The sequence below is a fragment of the Electrophorus electricus genome, chromosome 11 (assembly GCF_041902795.1).
Source record: "Electrophorus electricus isolate QZ-2024a chromosome 11, ASM4190279v1, whole genome shotgun sequence".
Lineage (NCBI taxonomy): Eukaryota > Metazoa > Chordata > Actinopteri > Gymnotiformes > Gymnotidae > Electrophorus > Electrophorus electricus.
This window is the reverse complement of record NC_137507.1, coordinates 29,375,001-29,396,138: the sequence shown is the minus strand read 5'-3', so window position 1 is coordinate 29,396,138 and position 21,138 is coordinate 29,375,001. Positions and strand designations below refer to the sequence as shown.

At 48.0% G+C, this 21,138-nt stretch overlaps 3 protein-coding genes across 9 annotated transcripts in view; 2 read left to right on the top strand and 1 right to left on the bottom strand.

Annotated features, from left to right (window-relative positions):
* The first annotated feature begins 1,089 nt into the window (after nt 1-1,089).
* Nucleotides 1,090-11,266, top strand: acsm3 (acyl-CoA synthetase medium chain family member 3). 6 transcript variants are annotated; one of them, XR_014126057.1, is made up of 13 exons: nt 1,090-1,521; nt 3,542-3,752; nt 4,168-4,375; nt 4,768-4,911; nt 5,095-5,251; nt 5,561-5,640; nt 5,973-6,096; nt 6,677-6,757; nt 6,957-7,058; nt 7,671-7,798; nt 7,980-8,120; nt 8,775-8,894; nt 9,386-9,403. XR_014126057.1 is itself a non-coding variant. In XM_026996304.3 (13 exons), the coding sequence occupies exons 1-13, from the start codon at nt 1,303-1,305 to the stop codon at nt 9,473-9,475; spliced, it is 1,764 nt and encodes a 587-aa protein (XP_026852105.2). In that variant the 5' UTR covers nt 1,090-1,302; the 3' UTR covers nt 9,476-11,266. The 6 variants fall into 6 exon arrangements, 4 of the variants coding, with proteins under 4 accessions (XP_026852105.2, XP_081579479.1, XP_035384336.1 ...); XM_026996304.3 differs by having other exon boundaries at nt 7,980-8,079; nt 9,386-11,266; XM_035528443.2 differs by having other exon boundaries at nt 1,384-1,602; nt 7,980-8,079; nt 9,386-11,266.
* A 151-nt stretch (nt 11,267-11,417) lies between these two features.
* On the top strand, nt 11,418-18,436 carry map6d1 (MAP6 domain containing 1). Of its 2 annotated transcripts, XM_026996303.3 has the most exons (4): nt 11,418-12,859; nt 13,561-13,759; nt 14,174-14,236; nt 17,333-18,436. In XM_026996303.3, exons 1-3 carry the CDS (start codon nt 12,384-12,386, stop codon nt 14,192-14,194), a joined length of 696 nt encoding a protein of 231 aa, XP_026852104.1. In that variant the 5' UTR covers nt 11,418-12,383; the 3' UTR covers nt 14,195-14,236; nt 17,333-18,436. The 2 variants fall into 2 exon arrangements, with proteins under 2 accessions (XP_026852104.1, XP_026852102.1); XM_026996301.3 differs by lacking the exon at nt 14,174-14,236.
* Nucleotides 18,437-19,823: 1,387 nt separating this feature from the next.
* Nucleotides 19,824-21,138, bottom strand: part of yeats2 (YEATS domain containing 2) — a 27,423-nt gene continuing 26,108 nt past the window's right edge. The window contains exon 30 of the mRNA XM_035528504.2: nt 19,824-21,138. This exon is cut by the window's right edge and continues 1,028 nt beyond it. The gene's annotated coding sequence lies outside the window, so the exon portion shown is untranslated.

The following is a 21,138-nucleotide window of genomic DNA, read 5'->3' as shown; positions in this document are numbered from 1 at the left end:
TATCAGAATGGCAAAGAGGCCCTGCACTGTCAGCCTCCACCTCACGGGTTCTGGGGGAAATGCACGGTGGTGTGTTTCTGCAAAACAGGCCACAGACCCTGAATAATACACATCCTCTGTGCTGGTAGTTCAGGAGTGTCAAAACATGTCTGGATGAACAGTGAGTTCTGACATCGGAGAGGTCTTGTGAATACAGCTTCCAGAGTTTCTGAGCAAAGGCATCAGACGTTCGGAGTTGGCCCCGGAGCAGCAGCCTGTGGGACACCTTAACAGAAAAAACTCATGCAGCCAGTCAGTTAACAACCAAAAACATCACCTAAACTAACCTCAGTGTAACAGGAGCTAAACTACATCCTAAACACTGAATACATATTAACTACTGCACACATACCAAATACTCTGCCTACTAAATACTGCATTTCCATGATGCACTGTTGTACCCCCAGAACATGGTGTCTACACCGATCTTTGACCACCCCATTAGAATCTCCCTACTGCCAGACAGAGGAGCAGTTTCTACCCGAGAGTCTTCAGCCTTCACGACCAGACAAACCACACACTCTCCGGGGGCAGTGCCACACACACACACATCCACCTGATATTTCCGATCTGTCTCCCATAACTACTGCTCACCCTGCACATTTTGCATTGTTTACAAAATGCGTATTCACACACAGCACTATTTACAGGCCAAGAAGCCTCTCCTGTATTACACACACTCACAATTTATTATTATATTGTATGTATATGATCTGTATACTGCAGACGTTTTAAAACTCATAGCGTAACTCTATTTTATTGTACTCTCCGGGAGCGTTTCGCTGTACTATACAATGATAGTAACCGTATCTGTCAGTAATTGGGGCCAATAATAGTCCCTTCGGAGGTCACCAGGTCCAGTTCTGAAGCGCACCGCCTGTTGTCCAGTTGATCATGAATGATTAACTAATTTGTCACAGCCCGACCGCAACCCGCAGCCTGCGAGGTGCAGCTGAACTTCCTGCGCTGTGGTCGGGCGGATGGCCGCGCCCACATCTCTGGAGAATAAGTCGCCAAACGCTGTTGCGTAACGCCACACAGCTCGCGGAACAGCTTTCGTCTTCGGTCTGTGCTTGACCGCGCACACACGGACACAATCTGGCATTTTTTCACTTTAATCCGAGAATGCGGAGTATATGGAAGTTTATATAGTATAGCGAGCTTTCATCTGCTGCAGCTCGACCGCGTCGCGCGTCTCCATTACATTTGCTGGACAGTCCTAGTGCCTAATAGTTTTTCGCGTGCGCACAGTCGCGTGAGACAATGCGTATGATTCCGTTTCGTCGCGGTGCGTGTTTTGCGCTGGGTTACTGCGCGACTGCGGCTAGACGAGCGAACTGGTCGCCAGTGCTCAGACCCAAAAGCACAGCCCCCAAAAACTTCACGGATTACGAGAGCATGAAAGAGGCGTACAGGCCTCGCGTTCCTGCGCGCTTTAACTTCGCCAAGGATGTCCTAGACGTCTGGGAGGCCAAAGAGAAGGTAAACCGCCGCGCGCTGCTGGGCGAAGGAAGGCTGCTGACGTATGCGTGACGTGTGCCGTGTGACGCCACAATGCACAAGGTTCGATAAGTTCAACAGCGCGCGTGTAACGGGATGTGGCGCGAGGCACGACGCTTTGATTTGCTTTGATCTTATTGAAGTAATGAGTAAAGTCTGGGGCCCTTATTTAAAACATGGAGATAATGGTGTCAAATTGGATATTTGGTTCCTGATCTATTTTGGACAAAATGTTGGAAACTTTGGGAAATACTGTGTGTAAAAATGGTTCTATAACTAACCTGGAAGAAGGTGTGTACAGACTGAACTCTGCTGAGACTGTCAGAGACAGTCTCTGCCTCGCTTATAACATTGAGCTCAGAATAAAGACGGGACCTGCTGTTCTCTTCAATTAAGTCCCGAGTCTGCATCTTTAATTCTATTGAATAAAGCAATTGGATACTTGGGGAAAATAAAGGAACCACAGTTTATTATGGAGAGACCGGAAACTGTGATCCTTTAGTCCCGGTACACAGAAAAAGAAAACCGGCTGACGCGCAAAATAACGGGACTACCAAGAAACAAAGGTGCCAAGCTACAGAGAAAAGAAACAGCATGGAATACACAGGGAATAAATAACAGCTAATGAATCAGGAACAAAACACAGCCGTTCATGATCCATGGAGACCAAACATAAGACAAGGGGCCGAACCGAGTCATTATATCGCCATGGGAACCAACACACAATCTGAATGTGTAAAAAGGGTATAAATAAAACATAAAATAAAAACACAAACTCCATACTTATACCGGCTAAAGAGAATAATGTGAAAAGACCACCTTCTTGTCAGTTGCCCTAATGGATTTTATGCTTAGGGTGTTGTGTCTAGGGTTAGGGTTGGGGCATAGTGTCTAGGGTTGGGGTATAGTGTCTAGGGTTAGGGCATAGTGTCTAGGGTTAGGGCATAGTGTCTAGGGTTAGGGTTGGGCATAGTGTCTAGGGTTAGGGTTGGGGCATAGTGTCTAGGGTTGGGGTTGGGGCATAGTGTCTAGGGTTGGGGTATAGTGTCTAGGGTTGGGGCATAGTGTCTAGGGTTGGGGCATAGTGTCTAAGGTTAGGGTTGGGGCATAGTGTCTAGGGTTGGGGCATAGTGTCTAGGGTTGGGGCATAGTGTCTAGGGTTAGGGCATAGTGTCTAGGGTTAGGGTTGGGGCATAGTGTCTAGGGTTGGGGTATAGTGTCTAGGGTTAGGGCATAGTGTCTAGGGTTAGGGCATAGTGTCTAGGGTTGGGGCATAGTGTCTAGGGTTGGGGTATAGTGTCTAGGGTTAGGGCATAGTGTCTAGGGTTAGGGTTGGGGTATAGTGTCTAGGGTTAGGGCATAGTGTCTAGGGTTGGGGTTGGGGCGTAGTGTCTAGGGTTGGGGTATAGTGTCTAGGGTTAGGGCATAGTGTCTAGGGTTAGGGTTGGGGTATAGTGTCTAGGGTTAGGGTTGGGCATAGTGTCTAGGGTTGGGGTATAGTGTCTAGGGTTGGGGCATAGTGTCTAGGGTTGGGGCATAGTGTCTAAGGTTAGGGTTGGGGCATAGTGTCTAGGGTTGGGGCATAGTGTCTAGGGTTGGGGCATAGTGTCTAGGGTTAGGGCATAGTGTCTAGGATTAGGGTTGGGGCATAGTGTCTAGGGTTGGGGTATAGTGTCTAGGGTTAGGGCATAGTGTCTAGGGTTGGGGCATAGTGTCTAGGGTTGGGGCATAGTGTCTAGGGTTGGGGCATAATGTCTAAGGTCCAGGTGTTGTGTCTAGGGTTGGGGCATAGTGTCTAGGGTTTGGGTGTTGTGCCTAGGGTTCGGATGTTCTGTCTAGGGTCCGGGTGTTGTGTCTAGGGTCCAGGTGTTGTGTCTAGGGTTGGGGCGTAGTGTCTAGGGTTCTGAACAGAAAGCCTGTAAAATGATGTGCTTTGCATTATAGTTACATAAAATCAAACTCATAATCTTCAAATCTGTTCTGGGCTTGCGTCTGCCTGCAGGCCGGTGCGAGGTCATCTCTCCCTGCGCTGTGGTGGGTGGACGAGCAGAGGACGGAGATCCGCTGGAGTTTTGAGGAGCTGGGCTTCCATTCCAGAAGGCTCGCCAACGTTCTGAGCGAGGAATGCCGTTTAGCGCAAGGGGACCGGGTCTTCCTCATCCTCCCGCGCGTGCCAGAGTGGTGGCTGGTCAACATCGCCTGCCTCAGAGCAGGTGAGCGCGCTTCCTGCCAAGGACAGGTGGACATGGACAGACAGATCTCTGTTCAGGTTACAAATGCATCCTTAACAAACCTGGTGTAGTGAACTCTGGAGTCCAGGGAGATTAACTCATTATAACCCAAACTTTTGTACAACTGCTTGTGACCACATGTGTTGTAAAAAGTGCTGTATAAATACATTTGACTTTCATTTTGGTGCAATATGAGTTGTGTTAAATATTCTACAGAAATATATGTTGCTTATTTACTTGCTTACAAATACATCAGGACCAAATGAAAAATACAGATATCAATAATGTATTCCATTACAGTGCATGTATCCAGTTCAAGCTAGCTAAAACGGAACTGAATGGAAAAGTCAGTTATCCCAAACTTGGAGTCACAGACACAGCTGTCTGTATCCCGCAGGTACGGTTCTGATCCCGGGAACCTCCCAGCTGACACCCAGAGACATCCTGCATCGTCTGCAGGTGTCCGAGGCAAAGTGTGTGATCACAGATGAGAGTACAGCCCACCTGCTGGATGCTGTGGGCTCTCAGTGTCCTGCGCTGACCTCCAAACTCCTTCTGTCCACCAGGGGGCGCCAGGGGTGGGGTGACCTCACAGCCCTGATGGGGTGAGTCAGAGTCTGTGTTTGTGAGTTCCTGCACAGTCGTCACAGTGCATGTCAGTTCAGTGGGAATCTCACGTACTCTGGATTGATATAAAGACTTCTAATTCAGGACAAAGTGAATTCTTCTCCAGATCAGCCCAGAGGACAGAGCCGGAGAGGACCGGAAAGACATTCTAAGCTCCTGGTTTCTCTGCCTCTGTCAGGACTCTGTCAGGTTGCTGTAGGAAGAACTCTGGTCATTTTCCAGTAACTGCAATACTGAGACTGTACAGACTGTACAGTGAACAACGTATAAGAACTATTCTGAGATGACCTGTGTGTTGACTGATTGTGGGGGGATCAGGTGCATTGGGAGGTGAGTTTTCGTGACTGTGTGTGTGTGTGTGTTTGTACAGGAGTGCCTCTGCAGACCATGTGTGTGTGGACACCAGCAGTGATGATCACATGACCATCTTCTTCACCAGTGGAACCACAGGTTCTCCCAAAATGACCCTTCACAGCCATTGTAGCTTTGGCCTGGGGCTCACCATTAATGGCAGGTGTGTGTGTGTGTGTGTGTGTGTGTGTGTGTGAAATGTTTAGAGTGAGTTAATTGTTTGTTTTTCACTAATATTTAACACACAAACAACATGTTTTCGGCTGAACATGATATTATTTGGGGATTGTGTGTGTGTGTGTGTGTGTGTGTGTATGTGCACGTGCACACGTGTGTGTGTGTGTAGGTACTGGTTAGACCTCACAGACAGCAGTGTGTTCTGGAACACGTCGGACACGGGCTGGGCTAAGACGGCGTGGAGCAGTGTGTTCGCTTCCTGGACGCAGGGGGCGTGTGTGTTTGCGCACCACATGCCGCGATTCAACACATCCACTGTCCTGCAGGTGCTCAACCATCAGACCCCAAACCACACTTGCGTGCATAAACCCCACACTGACCACACCTGCGTGTATCAACCCCACACTGACCACACCTGTGTTTAACATAACATGGTCACATTAAAAAATGTATATATATAAAATTTTGGTGAGTTGATATTAAGTGACTTCCAGAGCTGTTCCGTCGGTTTTGTTTAAAGCACTGTCTACAGCACAAGCATGTGCTATAACGTCGGACTGACACTAGCTCCCCCTGCAGGACACTGGACTACACTGTTTGACTAAACTGCTTCTGCCCTTGCCTTGGTTCTTTAGACCCTGTCCAGATATCCCATCAGCACTTTCTGCACTGCTCCCACAGCCTATCGGATGTTAGTGCAGGAGGATCCGTCCAGGTAACGCCATAATACGCATAACACACACACACACACACCCCCGCTGGTTCAGTCGTTTCACTATCGCTATATACATACAGTAAAAGCTTTTGTAAATAAATAATGATTTTATACTCCCAGCTCAGAGTGCGTGAGACACATTAAAGTCATTAAAGTGTAAAATACACAAAATGAAACAGAATACTGTAGCAGCACATTATGAGAGCTGGACCATAGCCTAAGGCAAGTCGGCACTGACAGAGTATTGCAGCACACTGGTGTGACGGGGATGATGTGTGCAGTGAGGCAGTATTGCAGTGCAACGGTCTGATGGGGTGTGTGTCCCTCGGCAGGTTCCAGTTCCCAGCCCTGGAACACTGTCTGTGTGCCGGGGAGCCCATCAACCCCGAGGTGATGAGTCAGTGGAGACGTCTGACAGACCTGGACATCTACGAGGGATACGGACAGACGGAGACCGTAGGTGCATGCAGACCTTCTAGAATTCGCAAAGCCATTTTAGAAATATCTGGGACAATGGTGGTTAGAAAAGAATGGAATTGACTGGCATTGTGACATCACAAACGGGACATTCTATTGAAGAGTCATTAGACGTGGCCATTAATGCTGACGTTCGCATGTGCTGTAAGACACACCCACGGCAACAACCGTATAAGAGCAGCCTGATGAATAGACTAGTAAATGTACTAAATAAAATGACAATGAATTCATATTTGACAGTTTAGACATAAAAACATGAAATCAAATACACATCAGACCTGTAGAAAAAAAAACTTAGCTTGTCTCAAAGTAGTCCTAAGTGTTCATGGTGTCCATGGTGTGCAGGAGTGTGTGATTTTGCTCCTAGAGACCTGCGGCCCTGCTGGGTTTAGTCCAAGCACTCACCCTGGATCCCCTCTGCACGGTGCAGGTCAGATTCAGCCCTGCTCCTGGCTTTCTGCCTGCAGGTCCAGGTCCAGGCACAGGCAGGGTCCAGGACTCCAGCCCTGTGTGTGTGGTGTGTGTGCCATGAGAACATGTCCTGTTGGCTCTTTATCAGGTGTTAATCGCTGGCACGTTCAAAGGCATGGAGGTCAGACCCGGTTCCTTTGGCAAGGTATCGCCCGCATACGACGTGCAGGTGATCATAACCACGCAAACAGAGGATAAACGTATCACGTTCATACTGTTTATCAGAGCTTATTTTTTTAAATATTACAGTTTTAAAATATTACATACATGAGTAGGTGGATAGACAGATGCTCTCAGATTAAATGTGTTTGATTTATAGTTGTGATGGTGATTGGTTGATGGTGATTGGTTGATGGTGACTGGTGTAGGTGGTGGATGACGAGGGCCGTGTTCTGCCTCGTGGGACCGAGGGCAACCTGGCGATCCGAGTGAAGCCACACAGACCCTTCTGCCTCTTCCTTGAGTACATGGTACCTGCCACCCTGCCATCTTACCTGGGCCACCTGCTTGACCTGGGTCACCTGGGTCATCTGCTGTGCTTTAAAATCTCATTAGTCAAATGCTCAAAGGAATATGTAATCATGAGGGCCTTAACATAATTTATTAACGTGAATATTTATTAGAATAATATAGAGTTTATTTATAAGATTACAGTTTGTGTACATTTAACTAACTGGTTTGTATATTGCACATACAGTATTAATTTGCCAAAACAACATTGGGTGGGAGGGGCTCAGGCATTGATTGACTGTTGTCCTGGGTTTGAGATCAGACAGCTAGTCTTACCAAAACAGTCCTCAAACAGAAACAGATGTTTCCGGGCTCATATAAAGGAGTCAGTCCCAATATAACTGAGCAATAAGCAGTTTTCTTATCTATATTTAGTCATTATCTTTATTATTCTTTTATAAACAATCTATTTAGTTACATCTAAACAAATATTTCCTTGTGATTTTGATTTATATTTACACACCAACAAACTTACCAACAAGAAATCTTCCACCTTCTCCACAAGTACATGTGGCGAAGTTCCAGAAGTTCAGGTGTGCGGCCAGGCCTGTCATTTCCTGTGCGTTCTGCAGGGGGAGCCAGAGAAAACAGCAGAATGTTTCCGTGGAGATTTCTACCTGACGGGTGACAGAGGAGTGATGGACAAGGATGGATACCTGTGGTTCATTGGCAGAGCTGATGATGTCATCCTCTCTGCAGGGTGAGGAAGATGTAGAATGATGATGAGGATGGTGGTGGTGATGAGGATGTTTTTAGCTGTCGTTGGCTCATTTGTATGTGAGCACTTCCTCATGCAGTAGTCAGCTCTCGTATGAGTTCTGCATGCTGATCTGCAAACGAGCCTAATGCCGTCCGCGTTTCTGATTGGCTGGCTGTGTCAGGTACCGCATCGGTCCGTTTGAGGTGGAGAACGCACTGATAGAACACGAAGCCGTGGCCGAGTCGGCTGTAGTGAGCAGTCCTGATCCAATCAGAGGAGAGGTGAGGCATGACTCCGCAGTCCTGATCCAATCAGAGGAGAGGTGAGGCACGACTCCACAGTCCTGATCCATTCAGAGGAGCAAGGGTTCTGTTTGGTCCTGTTCGGTTTGGGTTTGGACTCTGACAGACACACAGTTGTGGGTATTATGGGTGCTGGTGTTGTCAGAGCAGAGTACACCTAAACCACTGTGGGGCACCATGACCTCTGAGGTCATTCTAACATGTTATTTAGGGAAAATGACCTCAGTCATTAAGTGTGTGATTGTTTTCCTACATTTTAACATTTTACACACATTTGACTTTGTGAAAAAAACCCTTTAACTGGATGATGTAATGTTGCTACCTTTGAACCATGGAAAATGGCTCAGGTCCCTCCATCCCTCTCTCTCTCCCTCTTTCTTTCTCTCTCTCTCCCTCTCTCCCTTTCTTTCTCCCTCCCTTTCTCTCTCTCTCTCTCTCCCTCCCTTTCTCTCTCTCTCTCCCTCTCTTCTCTCTCCCCCTCCCTCTCTCTCTCTCTCTCTCTCTCCCTCTCTCTCTCCCTCCCTTTCTCTCCCTCTCTCTCTCTCCCCTCCCTCTCTCTCAACTCTCTCTCCCGCTCCCTCTCTCTCTCTCTCTCTCTCCCTCTCTCTCTCCCTCCCTTTCTCTCTCTCTCTCTCTCTCTCCCCTCCCTCTCTCTCTCTCTCTCCCTCTCTCAGGTGGTGAAGGCATTTGTTGTACTGACTCCAGAATACAAATCCATGAACCAGTATGAGCTGATTAGAGAACTGCAAGCACATGTGAAAAGAGTCACAGCTCCCTATAAATACCCCCGCAAGGTATAAATACCCCTATAAATATCCTCACAAGGTTTAAATACCCCTTCATCACTATAAATAACCCCACAAGGTATAAATACCCCTTCATCACTATAAATACCCCCACAAGATATAAAAACCCCTTCATCACTATAACTGCCCCTGCATGCTCCCTCTCGAGATCCTCCCCTCTTACACTGTGCACGTGAGCTTCTTTCACTAAAACGTCGTCACTTGTCCACCGTGCTCAGGGAGATTGAATAGTGCTCAGGGAGACTGGAACCTTCTCTGTGCTGTTTTGAGGAAGGAGAATGTTGGATAAAAATTCTCATGTTGTACAAGTATTTTTATACTGCAAGGTGCCTCTCAGACCTCTGGAGCGCATACTCTGGAGTTAACACTCACAAATCCATTGAATGAGTGGCTGAAATTTTAGAGATGTTTGTTGTTTTGTTTTATATATATATATATACACTTTGCATGTGGTAACTGGCGTTTCTGTTCTCTGATAGATTGAGTTTGTAGACCAGCTTCCCAAGACAGTGAGTGGGAAAATCCGGAGGGTGGAGCTGAGGAAGAAGGAATGGGACCATCAGATGTAGCCATGCTGATCACACACTCCTGCCCCTCACTCCAGTTCTGCTGCCCCTGGCAGGGGGGATTATTAGCTTGTTAGCTGTAAAGGGGTGTTGGTGTGGGTAACACTGGAATACTGTGAGAAATCACCTTGAATACCTAACAGCTAATGAACGTGGTAACTCCAGTAGCATGTAGTTCCCCACTCATAAACATCTACATCTACAGAAGTACAGGTACCTCCTTAACATGCTCACAGGGGTATTTCTTCCACACACAGGGTCTGTCTCTCCTTACACACGCACACAGGGTCTGTCTCTCCTTAACACGCTCACAGGTCTGTCTCTCCTTAACACGCTCACAGGGGTATTTCTTCAACACACAGGGTCTGTCTCTCCTTACACACGCACACAGGGTCTGTCTCTCCTTACACACGCTCACAGGGGTGTCTCTCCTTAACACGCTCACAGGTCTGTCTCTCCTTAACACGCTCACAGGGGTGTCTCTCCTTACACACACAGGGTCTGTCTCTCCTTACACACACACACAGGTCTGTCTCTCCTTACACACACAGGGTCTGTCTCTCCTTAACACGCTCACAGGTCTGTCTCTCCTTAACACGCTCACAGGGGTATTTCTTCCACACACAGGGTCTGTCTCTCCTTACACACACACAGGTCTGTCTCTCCTTACAAACACAGGGTCTGTCTCTCCTTACACACATACAGGGTCTGTCTCTCCTTAACACGCTCACAGGTCTGTCTTTCCTTAACACGCTCACAGGTCTGTCTCTCCTTAACACGCTCACAAGGGTGTCTCTCCTTACACACACAGGGTCTGTCTCTCCTTACACACACACAGGGTCTGTCTCTCCTTAACACGCTCACAGGTCTGTCTTTCCTTACACACGCAGGGTCTGTCTCTCCTTACACACACAGGGTCTGTCTCTCTTTACACACACAGGGTCTGTCTCTCCTTACACACACACAGGGTCTGTCTCTCCTTAACACACTCACAGGTCTGTCTTTCCTTACACACGCAGGGTCTGTCTCTCCTTACACACACAGGGTCTGTCTCTCTTTACACACACAGGGTCTGTCTCTCCTTACACACACAGGGTCTGTCTCTCTTTACACACACAGGGTCTGTCTCTCCTTACACACACAGGGTCTGTCTCTCTTTACACACACAGGGTCTGTCTCTCCTTACACACACAGGGTCTGTCTCTCCTTACACACACACAGGGTCTGTCTCTCCTTACACACACACAGGGTCTGTCTCTCCTTACACACACAGGGTCTGTCTCTCCTTACACACACAGAGGGTCTGTCTCTCCTTACACACACAGGGTCTGTCTCTCTACACACACAGGGTCTGTCTCTCCTTACACACATTTTTATTACAGGCCAGATAATGACATGACATTTAGATTAGGTTCTGCACATTCACCTCTATACACAACACTTTAAAACGCTTCAGTAACGGGTTGGTTTGCTTTAGTTAGTCAAAAATGCCCTTGAGGTTTAATCATTGTCTCAACTGCCCGCATTACTGACGTTTTAAAGGAAGATATTTTAGGGTTAATGAAGTGTAATTCCACTGTTGGCCTGCAGAGGGAGACACACAACTATAAACGGACCACGTCAGACATTTTTAAAGAGCCCATTTATCTGATATAAACTTTAAAGATGAATATTTAATTAACTGTACATAACCGTCTACAAGGATCTTTAGGTAATCTCTATCCTATTCAAATAATCTTGACAGTCTCTGTCTGCATGTACTGTGATTTGCTTTATAAACGCAGTTATAACGTGTATTGTCACCGATTATTACTGCACAGAGTTCACCGATGTGTCTGCCGCGGTTCTCAGCCTCGCGCTGTAGATCAGTACATCAGGCAGGGGCCTACGGGCGCGCGGGTAGCAGCTCCCCGGCGCGCGCTCTCTCTCTCCCCCTCCATCCCTCTGTAGTTCAAAAACGAACTAGCCAGATTAACTTGTTTGAATTAAACCCATAAACAGTTTTCTTTGTATAGTTGTTTGCTCGGTAGTTTAGTGTTGTAAGTATAGCATGGAAGCACGCGGTTTCCGAGAGGACCGTGGTGCAGAGCGCGCAGATCTGACCTTCAACCACCCAAAATGGAGCCCAGGAGAGGAATCCGGACTGGCCTCTGGAAAGCGGACTACCCCATGTCCTCATACAAACCGAGTCACGTTTCTGTGTCATGCTGTTAAAAATGAAAGCAAAGCATCTCCTCTGAGCAGGGTTTGCAGCTCGGAGAATAACTATGGTACCGAGAATGTCTGTTCAGGTGCTGGTCCGTGCTTTAAAGAGTCTCAGCACACCTGCCGTCTGGAAATGGACAGCAGCGCGCGGGCCAGGCGCCCACGGTACCATCTCCGCTCCGGTTGCGGCGGCGCGCGTTGCTTCACACGCACGTGATGGCTATCGGGACCCTTTAGATTTGTTGTTTGCGTACAGATGGTTTACTGAAGTTGTAAAAAGAACTTTTATTCCAGTTAAAGAATCATGTAGAAACCAGTCAGGCATGAGTGAAGAGCAGATCACGAGACTCGATCATTTCGGAGTTTAAAAGGGGACCCGCGTGCCTTGTGAAACTTAGCGGAGATTGTGTTCGGCTGCGTATTACGTGACAGTTTGAGGAGTCGCAAAATGTGTCATTTGTTTTAGATTTTTCCTGCGCCGGCTGGAAATGTGAAAACCACGTGAGAGGAATGTGCGATGACGGCGTCCGACGGAGCGCGAGCGTACTCGCGCACCTCGCGCTCCCAGCGCGCTGACATGCACATCGCACGGTAGCGCAGCTCTCTAGAACCGGACAAGCGCGAGCATTCCTGCATGTGACCACCAGCTGCGCGTCGTTGCGTCTTTCGGGTTCTTCCTTCCTTTCACCTGCTCGGTTCACGCGCCATGGCTTGGCCGTGCATCAGCAGAGTGTGCTGCTTGGCTCGGTTCTGGAACGAGTTCGACAAATCGGATCTGTCCGTTCCGCTGACCATCCAGAACTACTCGGACATCTCGGAGCATGAGGTTCGCTCCGTCACCAAGCACGTTATCGCGGAACGAGCACCGAGCAGCGACTCTGTGAGCGCGCCGCAGGACGGTGGCGGCGCACGCCCGTGTCGTGGTCGGCCTCGTGAAGACTACCGCCCTCCGGGAGTGCCGTTCCCGAGCGTCACACAGTACAAGCAGGATTATAAACCATGGCCTATTCCCAAGAAAGACAACTTTCCCTGGATTAGTAACGGCGGCAGTGCAAGCGGCGCTCACGCGCCCAGCCCGGGCAACAGTTCTTACAGTGGCAGGAGAGCGGAAAAAGAGGAGCGCGTGAGCCAGCAGAAGCACGCGGAGGAGACTGTGGATGTGACCAGCACGAGCTCGTACAGGTACGGGGCGTCTCTACACCTACTGTTCGCTCTTCCTATAGCTCGCGACTGCGATTTATATCACTTTGCACGCGGGGAAAAAAAAAAACATCCCAATAAAATCACTATAGTTGTGCATCGTTTTCTGGGGAGTAGTTTCCCATCGTTTTGCACTTTCGCTTTTTTTGTAACATATGTAAAGTCGAACCGAGTAGCCGGGACGCCTGAACAGCGAGGACTGTTGCATTGCAGATGTTTGCGGACAGATCTTTGGGGAAAGCGACACGTTCGCGTGCAGACGCCCGAACTCTTTAGTTAAGCGAGTTTGAGATCACGAGCAGTAGACCACACAGTCGCGCGTACTACGAGGCTCCGGGGTGTATCTCATCGTTTAAATGCAGCCGCAGTATCTTCAGTCTTGTGGCGAGTGGCTTGCTGTGTCATCACTGAAAACTGTGCTACACTGAAAAGCGTCTCATTGCAGTTGCACGTAGCCTATTTCCGCTCGCGTATGTGGGATTTGGAGCTCGAGCTGATATCTGGAGAAGAGGCTGCGGTGCCGTGCACGTGTAGCCCTCTGCTTTGTTGCGAACTGTGTAACGGGACGACTGTAGAATGTTCAGCCCTCGTCCTGGTAGAGTGACTGACTGAGCAGGTCTGTTTAGAGGACACACACAAGTTGCAGCTCAGTCAGACCAACCCTTATGTCTTTCCGGAGCCAGACAGGAGTTCCGGCCCTGGGCAGGAGTCCGGCCACCGAGGCCTGCCCAGAAGAAGCCTGCGTTCCTGGGCACGGGCAGCAGCGTGCTCCCTCCTGAGACAAGCTACCGGGCGGCCTTCAGCGCGGACGCGCACAGGCCTCTGGACGACGCGGCCCACGCTCAGCACGGCAGCCACGCCGAGCCAGGGGGCAGGACCGAGGTGAGGGGTCACACGCACACACAAAACGGAGAGCAAAAAACAGAGGAGGTGAGGTCAGGTTCAGGTCACGTTCAGCTGGCTCCTGCAGCGTCCTGGATTCGAGTCTGAAAATGCAGCGGTACAGTTTGTCCGCTCAGTGGTTGTTTCAAAATCACTTCATGGACTGAATCACGTGTTAGTGAGGCGATCCCCTGCACACAGCGGCGTGACTGCGGTCTCTGATACTCCACGTGTACAAAGCGCATGCTTCAAAATCCTGAAGCTGATCTGAGGTCTGCCTGGACTGTCTTCCGCCTCGCTAAATCTGGACATAAAGAAAACGTCTGGATTAACGGGCAGAGAGGGGACCTAGCGGAGCCTCACAGTTCACGACCGGATTTGTTACAGCTCTCGTTGTTCTTTTTCGTTCAACAGGAAATGTTCATTTATTCCTAATCGTGAGAAAGTGGAGGGAGAGACGGAATGAGAATTGGCCACGTAAGTCCTGGTGTCTCACTCTAACTCACACCAGTTTATCTCACTCTAGATACCTAGCGTGAGGGGCAGCACACACACACACACACACACACACACACCATGTTGGTAAGGCTGTGTGTTACTGAGCAGTCTTTTAAAGGGTTAAGATGTGTCATCTGGGTAAGTTGTGGTGTGCTGCACTCCGTGTGCACGTAAAAGCCCCTGACTGAGGCCAAGGGGTGGCAGGACTAACGACCCACGTCTCGGTCATCTCAGCTGGTGTCTGTGTGTTGGGAGATCTGCTCCATCACGGCTTACAGAGACACGTGTGAGCCGTAGCAGACAACCTGTGTGTCAGCCTGGTGCTTTTAGGGGCGTTTGGGGGAAAAAAGCATCACAGTGGTTTTAAAATATCCTACTTAACTCCTCTGCTGGAGGTGCTTGGAGTCTTATTCTGGGATTTTAGCTGAGGGGCCTTCTGCTGCGTCAGACAGATGGAAGGAGGGCTAGACGGGTGACGTCAAACAGCCAGCTCCGCGGAGTCCCGGACCAATGAGACTCGGACGGCAGTCAAGTCTGTCCCCTCAGGTGCTGTACGCCCTCTTCTGGAGACACGCCCCCTTTCTGTCGCATTCATCCCAAAGGTGCTACATGGCAATGACGTGAGGGAATTGTGGTGGCCGCTTTTCCAACCCTGACAATTTGCGTGTGATGTCAGGGACTGTTACTGTACTGAGAGAATCCAGATTAAGATTAAGGGTCACTCCGACACTCTTGGTTATCTCCTGGATTAAGGGTCACGCCGACACTCTCGGTTATCTCCTGGATTAAGGGTCACTCCGACACTCTCGGTTATCTCCTGGATTAAGGGTCACTCCGACACTCTCACTTATCTCCTGGATTAAGGATCACTCCGACACTCTCGCTTATCTCCTGGATTAAGGGTCACTCTGACACTCTCGGTTATCTCCTGGATTAAGGGTCACTCCGACACTCTCGGTTATCTCCTAGATTAAGGGTCACTCCGACACTCTCGCTTATCTCCTGGATTAAGGGTCACTCCGACACTCTCGCTTATCTCCTGGATTAAGGGTCACTCCGACACTCTCGCTTATCTCCTGGATTAAGGGTCACTCCGACACACTCTCTCTCCGTTCTTTTTCTCCTCAGCAGTGAGATGGAGATGTGAGGGTCACAGGGCTGTCCTCTCTGGAGATCACTAATAATACGTCATACCCATAATCGTCCACTCATACACATTATCTTAATGGTTCTGTAAAGGTAAGATGGATCCTATATCTTGCTTTTAAAATCAAGTCAGTGGTTGTCTGGCTTCCCAAACTCTGTTCAATCAACTTCGACACGGGACGAAGCTGTTTCCTGGAAAACACGCGCACACACACACACAGGCCTACATCTTCCTTCTGCCGTAGAGGGGTTTCACATTTGACAGGGACCCTTATGCAAACAACTTATCAAACAACCCATTTGCCCCTTTTAACAGAACACTTAACACTCAGCTGCCCATCCGAACATAAACACTCATCCAAACACTCAGCGGTGGGACTTGAACTGGCAACCTTCTGATTACTAGTCTAGTACCTGAACCACTGAGACCACACACATGTAACACACACCACACCCAACACACACCCTACACCATACACACGCTACACACATCCACCTCACCATGCACAACCTTCTGATTACTAGTCCAGTACCTGAGCCACTGGACTGGTGCCCCTGTCTAAGTCTTAAAGATGAGCATCACACATCTGTATTGATACATCACCCTACTGTATTGACACATCACACTATTGTATTGATACATCACATGTCTGTATTGGATTGATTGTACAGATGGAGGTATTGATTGTACAGATGGAGGCATGGCGTTGCCATAAGAAATTCCAGTTGAGTATCAGGAAGTAAGCAAACAATGTGCATCTTTAAGTCACTGGATACAGGAACACATGTAGAACCTCGAACAACGTTAAAGAAAGAGCTTCTCTCGCTCCTCTCTCTCTCAGCAAAACGGTTAAGAGAATAAATGACAGGTGTACATTTGAAGCCTTGAGGCAGGCTTGATTCTGGGTGCGTAAGTTGTTACCACACCTGGAGGTTCATAAGCAGTGCCGTATGTTTTTAACGGCCATTGCAGGCAAAAGTGGTTGAGAACCTTGTGTTTTTGCTAAAGAATTTGCAGTATGTGCGCTATAAACGGAGACAGGTGTAGTGTTCAGTGGTGCGATGCACACTTGTTCTGTGCAACACAGCTGGAAGTGTGCCCCGCCCCCACAGCACACTCGCACGCTGGGGTCTCGCTGAGTGAGAATGCTGGGATCAGGATGTTGAGTGTGCTTAATGGCTCCTTCCTCAGGGAACATTACCTCCCCCCCCCAAACGCAAGCGTGTGTGTGTGTAAGGGTTTGAGTGTGTGTGTTTGTAAGATTAATTTTGTTTGGGTTCATTCTTCTCTTCAGTGCACAGCACCTCACATTTTTTCCCATGATACATTTAGTTAGAAGCCCATGGTGGGGAACTAGAGGGAGGAAGAAAGGTGTGTGTGTGTGTGTGCGCGCGTGTGTAAAAAACAAGGTGTGTGTGGGTAACAGACGGGGGAATAAACAGAGTGACTGAACCAGGTGTGTGTGTGTGTGTGTGTAGGTGGGTTCAGGATGGGATCATTTTTCTCCAGCCGGTAGTGTAGGCAGAGCGGCTGTGCTGTTCTCTTCTCCACATCCACCCACGAACACGTTCCCCTCAAACATCTCATCTCTGCATATGCCCACAGTCTCAGGCTCCTGGATGCTCTCACATTAGCGAGGTTCTCACGTGGTGGTTACCTGGTGGCTACCTGGCTAGTAGCTTCCCTGGAGTTACTTAAACATTTTGTCTATCTGTTTGTCAGACTGCCTGTTATTTTTTAATTGTATTTTCTTCATTACTGAGTCCTCTCCCTCCCCAGGGGGCATGGCCTGCCTCACACTAAAGCTAAACAGGACTGGAGTTTGAGTCTGTAACTGACGTTCGTGATGGTGTCCCAGTTCCCCGGTCGGTTAGCAGCCGAGTCGTGGCGTTGTAACTCAGCTAACGTCTCTCGTTCTTGTCTCACAGGAGCAGCTGACGAGGTCCAAGTCTCCGAACCCGTCAGCCGTGTTCCAGAGCAGATCCCGGATCTTCAACGTATGAACCGGAGGTTCAACGTGAGAGCACTTCTGAGTGAAAACATGGCCGTAACGCCACGAAAGGATTCTACATTACCCCAATGCACATGCCACAAGCACCTCAGCCAGCTTCAAGGGAACATCTCCAAAGATACAGCACAGAGAACTGCAGTGCCACAGGAAAATCTAAGGGGTCATCTGAAAATGACACAAGGTGTTGTAAAGTGAACAGGGCACGCTACACTGAAGCTGGAAGTGATATGAGCAGAGTGGGAACAGGATTGGGCCTCTGCTTTTCCAAACCATTCCGTAGTGGCGCCTGCGTGGAATACCAGGAGGAGAATTGCAGGAAGAGCACTATTTGGTAGGGGGGAAATCTGTGCAAGAAAACATCCGTGTAGTGCATGTGCGTAATATTACGGAGTCGCATCCGTACTAGTTTGACGGGTGAGATAAAAGGGAGGTAACAAATCCTGCTAATTGATCTGACTCCAGGGGGAGACTCAGTTATGCATGTTTGTCATTTAAACAAGCTTTTTAACTAGTGTACTGAGAGAAATTAAACATCTAACCGATTGCTTCTGAGTGACAGTGAGTGTGTGTGAGGCTGGAATAATCTGGGGTTTGAGTTTGAAGTCTAGGTTACGTTAACTGTTTTAGGGTTAGTTCTTGAGCCCCTGAGATCTCATCCGTGTGCGTCTAACTCTGATACTGACCCATTTATTAAACAAACATCTACTGCGTGGAATTATATTTTATTTTTATTAGTAAACAAGTAACAGTATTGTACCATTGTTAATTCACCTTGTAAATTTGATCTTGTTAGAAATTAAAAAGTAGAGGATGTTGAAATAAAAACGTTAAGTTCTTAAAATTGTGCCTCATGATGTATTTCTGGGTGAAAAAGTCATCAGCCAATATGTAACCCACAGAAACCCACATCCACAGGAACCAGTTTGAGATGGAGATGTTTGCTAAGGTGGGTCTCTGGTCTCTAAGAAATAACTGAATGGCTGATACAATAATAAACTACTGGTGAAGGATGAAGTCACTGGAATCGTTCTGTCCGCTGCACTGGTTTGTTCAATACCATTAGGGCTCCTACTGGGAGGACAGGACAATTTATTATAGATGAACGATACTTTAACCAGAGGGACAGAGCAAGCCTGAGTGTGTGTGTGTTATGTAAGCTCTCTGGAGTTTAAACACAGATACACTGAGTGTGTGTGTGTTATGTAAGCTTTCTGGAGTTTAAACACAGATTCACTGAGTGTATGCGTGTTATGTAAGCTTTCTGGAGTTTGAACAGATTCACTGAGTGTATGTGTGTTATGTAAGCTTTCTGGAGTTTAAACAGATTCACTGAGTGTATGCGTGTTATGTGAGCTTTCTGGAGTTTAAACACAGATTCACTGAGTGTGTATGCGTGTTATGTAAGCTTTCTGGAGTTTAAACACAGATTCACTGAGTGTGTATGCGTGTTATGTGAGCTTTCTGGAGTTTAAACACAGATTCACTGAGTGTGTATGCGTGTTATGTAAGCTTTCTGGAGTTTAAACAGATTCACTGAGTGTGTATGCGTGTTATGTAAGCTCTCTGGAGTTTAAACAGATTCACTGAGTGTGTATGCATGTTATGTAAGCTCTCTGGAGTTTAAACAGATTCACTGACAGAGCAGAACTACCAACCTGAACACTGCAATTAAATCTGTTATTCATCCGACCCAAATAAAGTGTTGAAAACACGTCAACAGTGAAGGGTGTTGCCTGTTTCAAGTCTGATAACTATGACTGATGTCTGATTATTCTGACGGCTGTCAAGGGCACAAAAAAGCCAAAAATTGCAAATGTCATCTGCTAATAGTGATGATAAGAGGAAGAGTTTTATCAGACCATGTCTGATGTCTGTTCCATTCTGGTTGCACTCTTCAACCCTCTCACAGAGCAGGGAGGATGAGGAAGAAATATGAGGACATCTGATCTCACTACTGCAAAGAGAGAGGGAGGGAGAGGGAGAGAGAGAGAGAGAGAGAGAGAGAGAGAGAGAGAGAGAGGGAGAGAGAGATAGAGGGTGGGAGGGAGAGAGAGGGAGGGAGGGAGAGAGAGAGAGGGTGGGAGGGAGAGAGAGAGAGGGTGGGAGGGAGGGAGAGAGGGAGAGAGAGAGATAGAGGGTGGGAGGGAGAGAGAGAGAGAGAGAGGGAGAGAGAGAGATAGAGGGTGAGAGAGAGAGAGAGAGAGGGAGAGAGAGAGATAGAGGGTGGGAGGGAGGGAGAGAGAGAGAGGGAGAGAGAGATAGAGGGTGGGAGGGAGAGAGAGAGATAGAGGGTGGGAGGGAGGGAGAGAGAGAGATAGAGGGTGGGAGGGAGGGAGAGAGAGAGAGAGAGGTACTAGATATTCTCAGATTTTCAGACTAGAGAAAGTGTTCCAAATCATTCCAGTACGTTTAAAATATCAACACAGTTGCTACAAATTTTTATTTCAGTTTAAATAGAAGTTGTCAAACTTCAAAATTCCGTGGCAAAATTTTAATACAAGAATAATCATTATTTTTTTAGGGACACTTTGAACAAAAGTAAATTAAATGGTCCGGTACAGTCTACAATACATCAAGTGTGGTGGTTAGACATGTAATAACTAGTTAAGTTTGTTCACACGGAGAGCATGTGTGTATACACACACACACACACACACACACACCACACAGGAAGTGTCCTCGCTCACTGAAATCCTCTACATTCTCACACGTGCACACACTCAAAATAACATTACATACATTTACACACACACACACACACACACACACACACACACACACACACACACACACACACACACACACACACACACACACACACACACATTCACTTTACCATCAAACAAATACACACTAATGTTATAGTGTGTTGCTGGTTACTTACGGAGTAGCCAACAAAACGGACAAAAAACTCCCACGCAGGGACAGGGTTTGGAACGCCAGACGTCCAGACGTCCGGGAGGCGAGCTCGGACACAGCGCTGACAAGATGAGAGCAAACACTAGCGGAATCCTTGGCTAGACGCGAGTCCGGCCCACCATGGGAGAAATGTCACTACTCAGAACCCACCCTCATCAGACTGAACGGAAGCTGATGCGGGTCTTCACGCGTAGTGTGACGTCCCGTTACTGCCCTGCGGGACCAGGAACAGGTGCGCCGGACTGGTACAAGGTGTCTGTATACAACTACAGATCCAATGACATCAGTTTGAAGACGTTTCTCTTCACTGTGGTGTTGGCAAACACCACAAACAGACAAAATGAACACCTAAATGTTCTAGAGTGTATAAGCAGCTCAGGTGAGTGTGAGGAGACTTTCGGAGAGACACGTGATGGTACAGCACAGGAACAGTTTTTGATTGTGCGGGAATGTTGGATCAGGCTATGATGGACTTAACACACACACACACACACACACTCACACACACACCAACTACTGAAGACTAATGATAGGCAATGTTCACCAGTGATAACACAAGAATACCCATACAACACAACCACAACCATACAACAACCATACAACCATAACCACAACCATACAACACAACCATAACCATACAACACAACCACAACCGTACAACAACCACAACCGCACAACAACCATAACCACAGCCACACAACACAACCACAACCATACAACACAACCATAACCATACAACACAACCATAACTACAACCATACAACAACCATAACCACAGCCACACAACACAACCACAACCATACA

Bases quoted from the DNA above. Each gene is read 5' to 3' on its own strand.
- acsm3 (XM_026996304.3), top strand. From the start codon at position 1,303: ATGCGTATGATTCCGTTTCGTCGCGGTGCGTGTTTTGCGCTGGGTTAC. The intron at 3,753-4,167 runs GTGAGCGCGCTT...TGTATCCCGCAG, and splicing joins CATCGCCTGCCTCAGAGCAG to GTACGGTTCTGATCCCGGGA. The intron at 5,252-5,560 runs GTGCTCAACCAT...TTGGTTCTTTAG, and splicing joins ACACATCCACTGTCCTGCAG to ACCCTGTCCAGATATCCCAT.
- map6d1 (XM_026996301.3), top strand. From the start codon at position 12,384: ATGGCTTGGCCGTGCATCAGCAGAGTGTGCTGCTTGGCTCGGTTCTGG. The intron at 12,860-13,560 runs GTACGGGGCGTC...TTCCGGAGCCAG, and splicing joins ACCAGCACGAGCTCGTACAG to ACAGGAGTTCCGGCCCTGGG. The intron at 13,760-17,332 runs GTGAGGGGTCAC...CTTGTCTCACAG, and splicing joins AGCCAGGGGGCAGGACCGAG to GAGCAGCTGACGAGGTCCAA.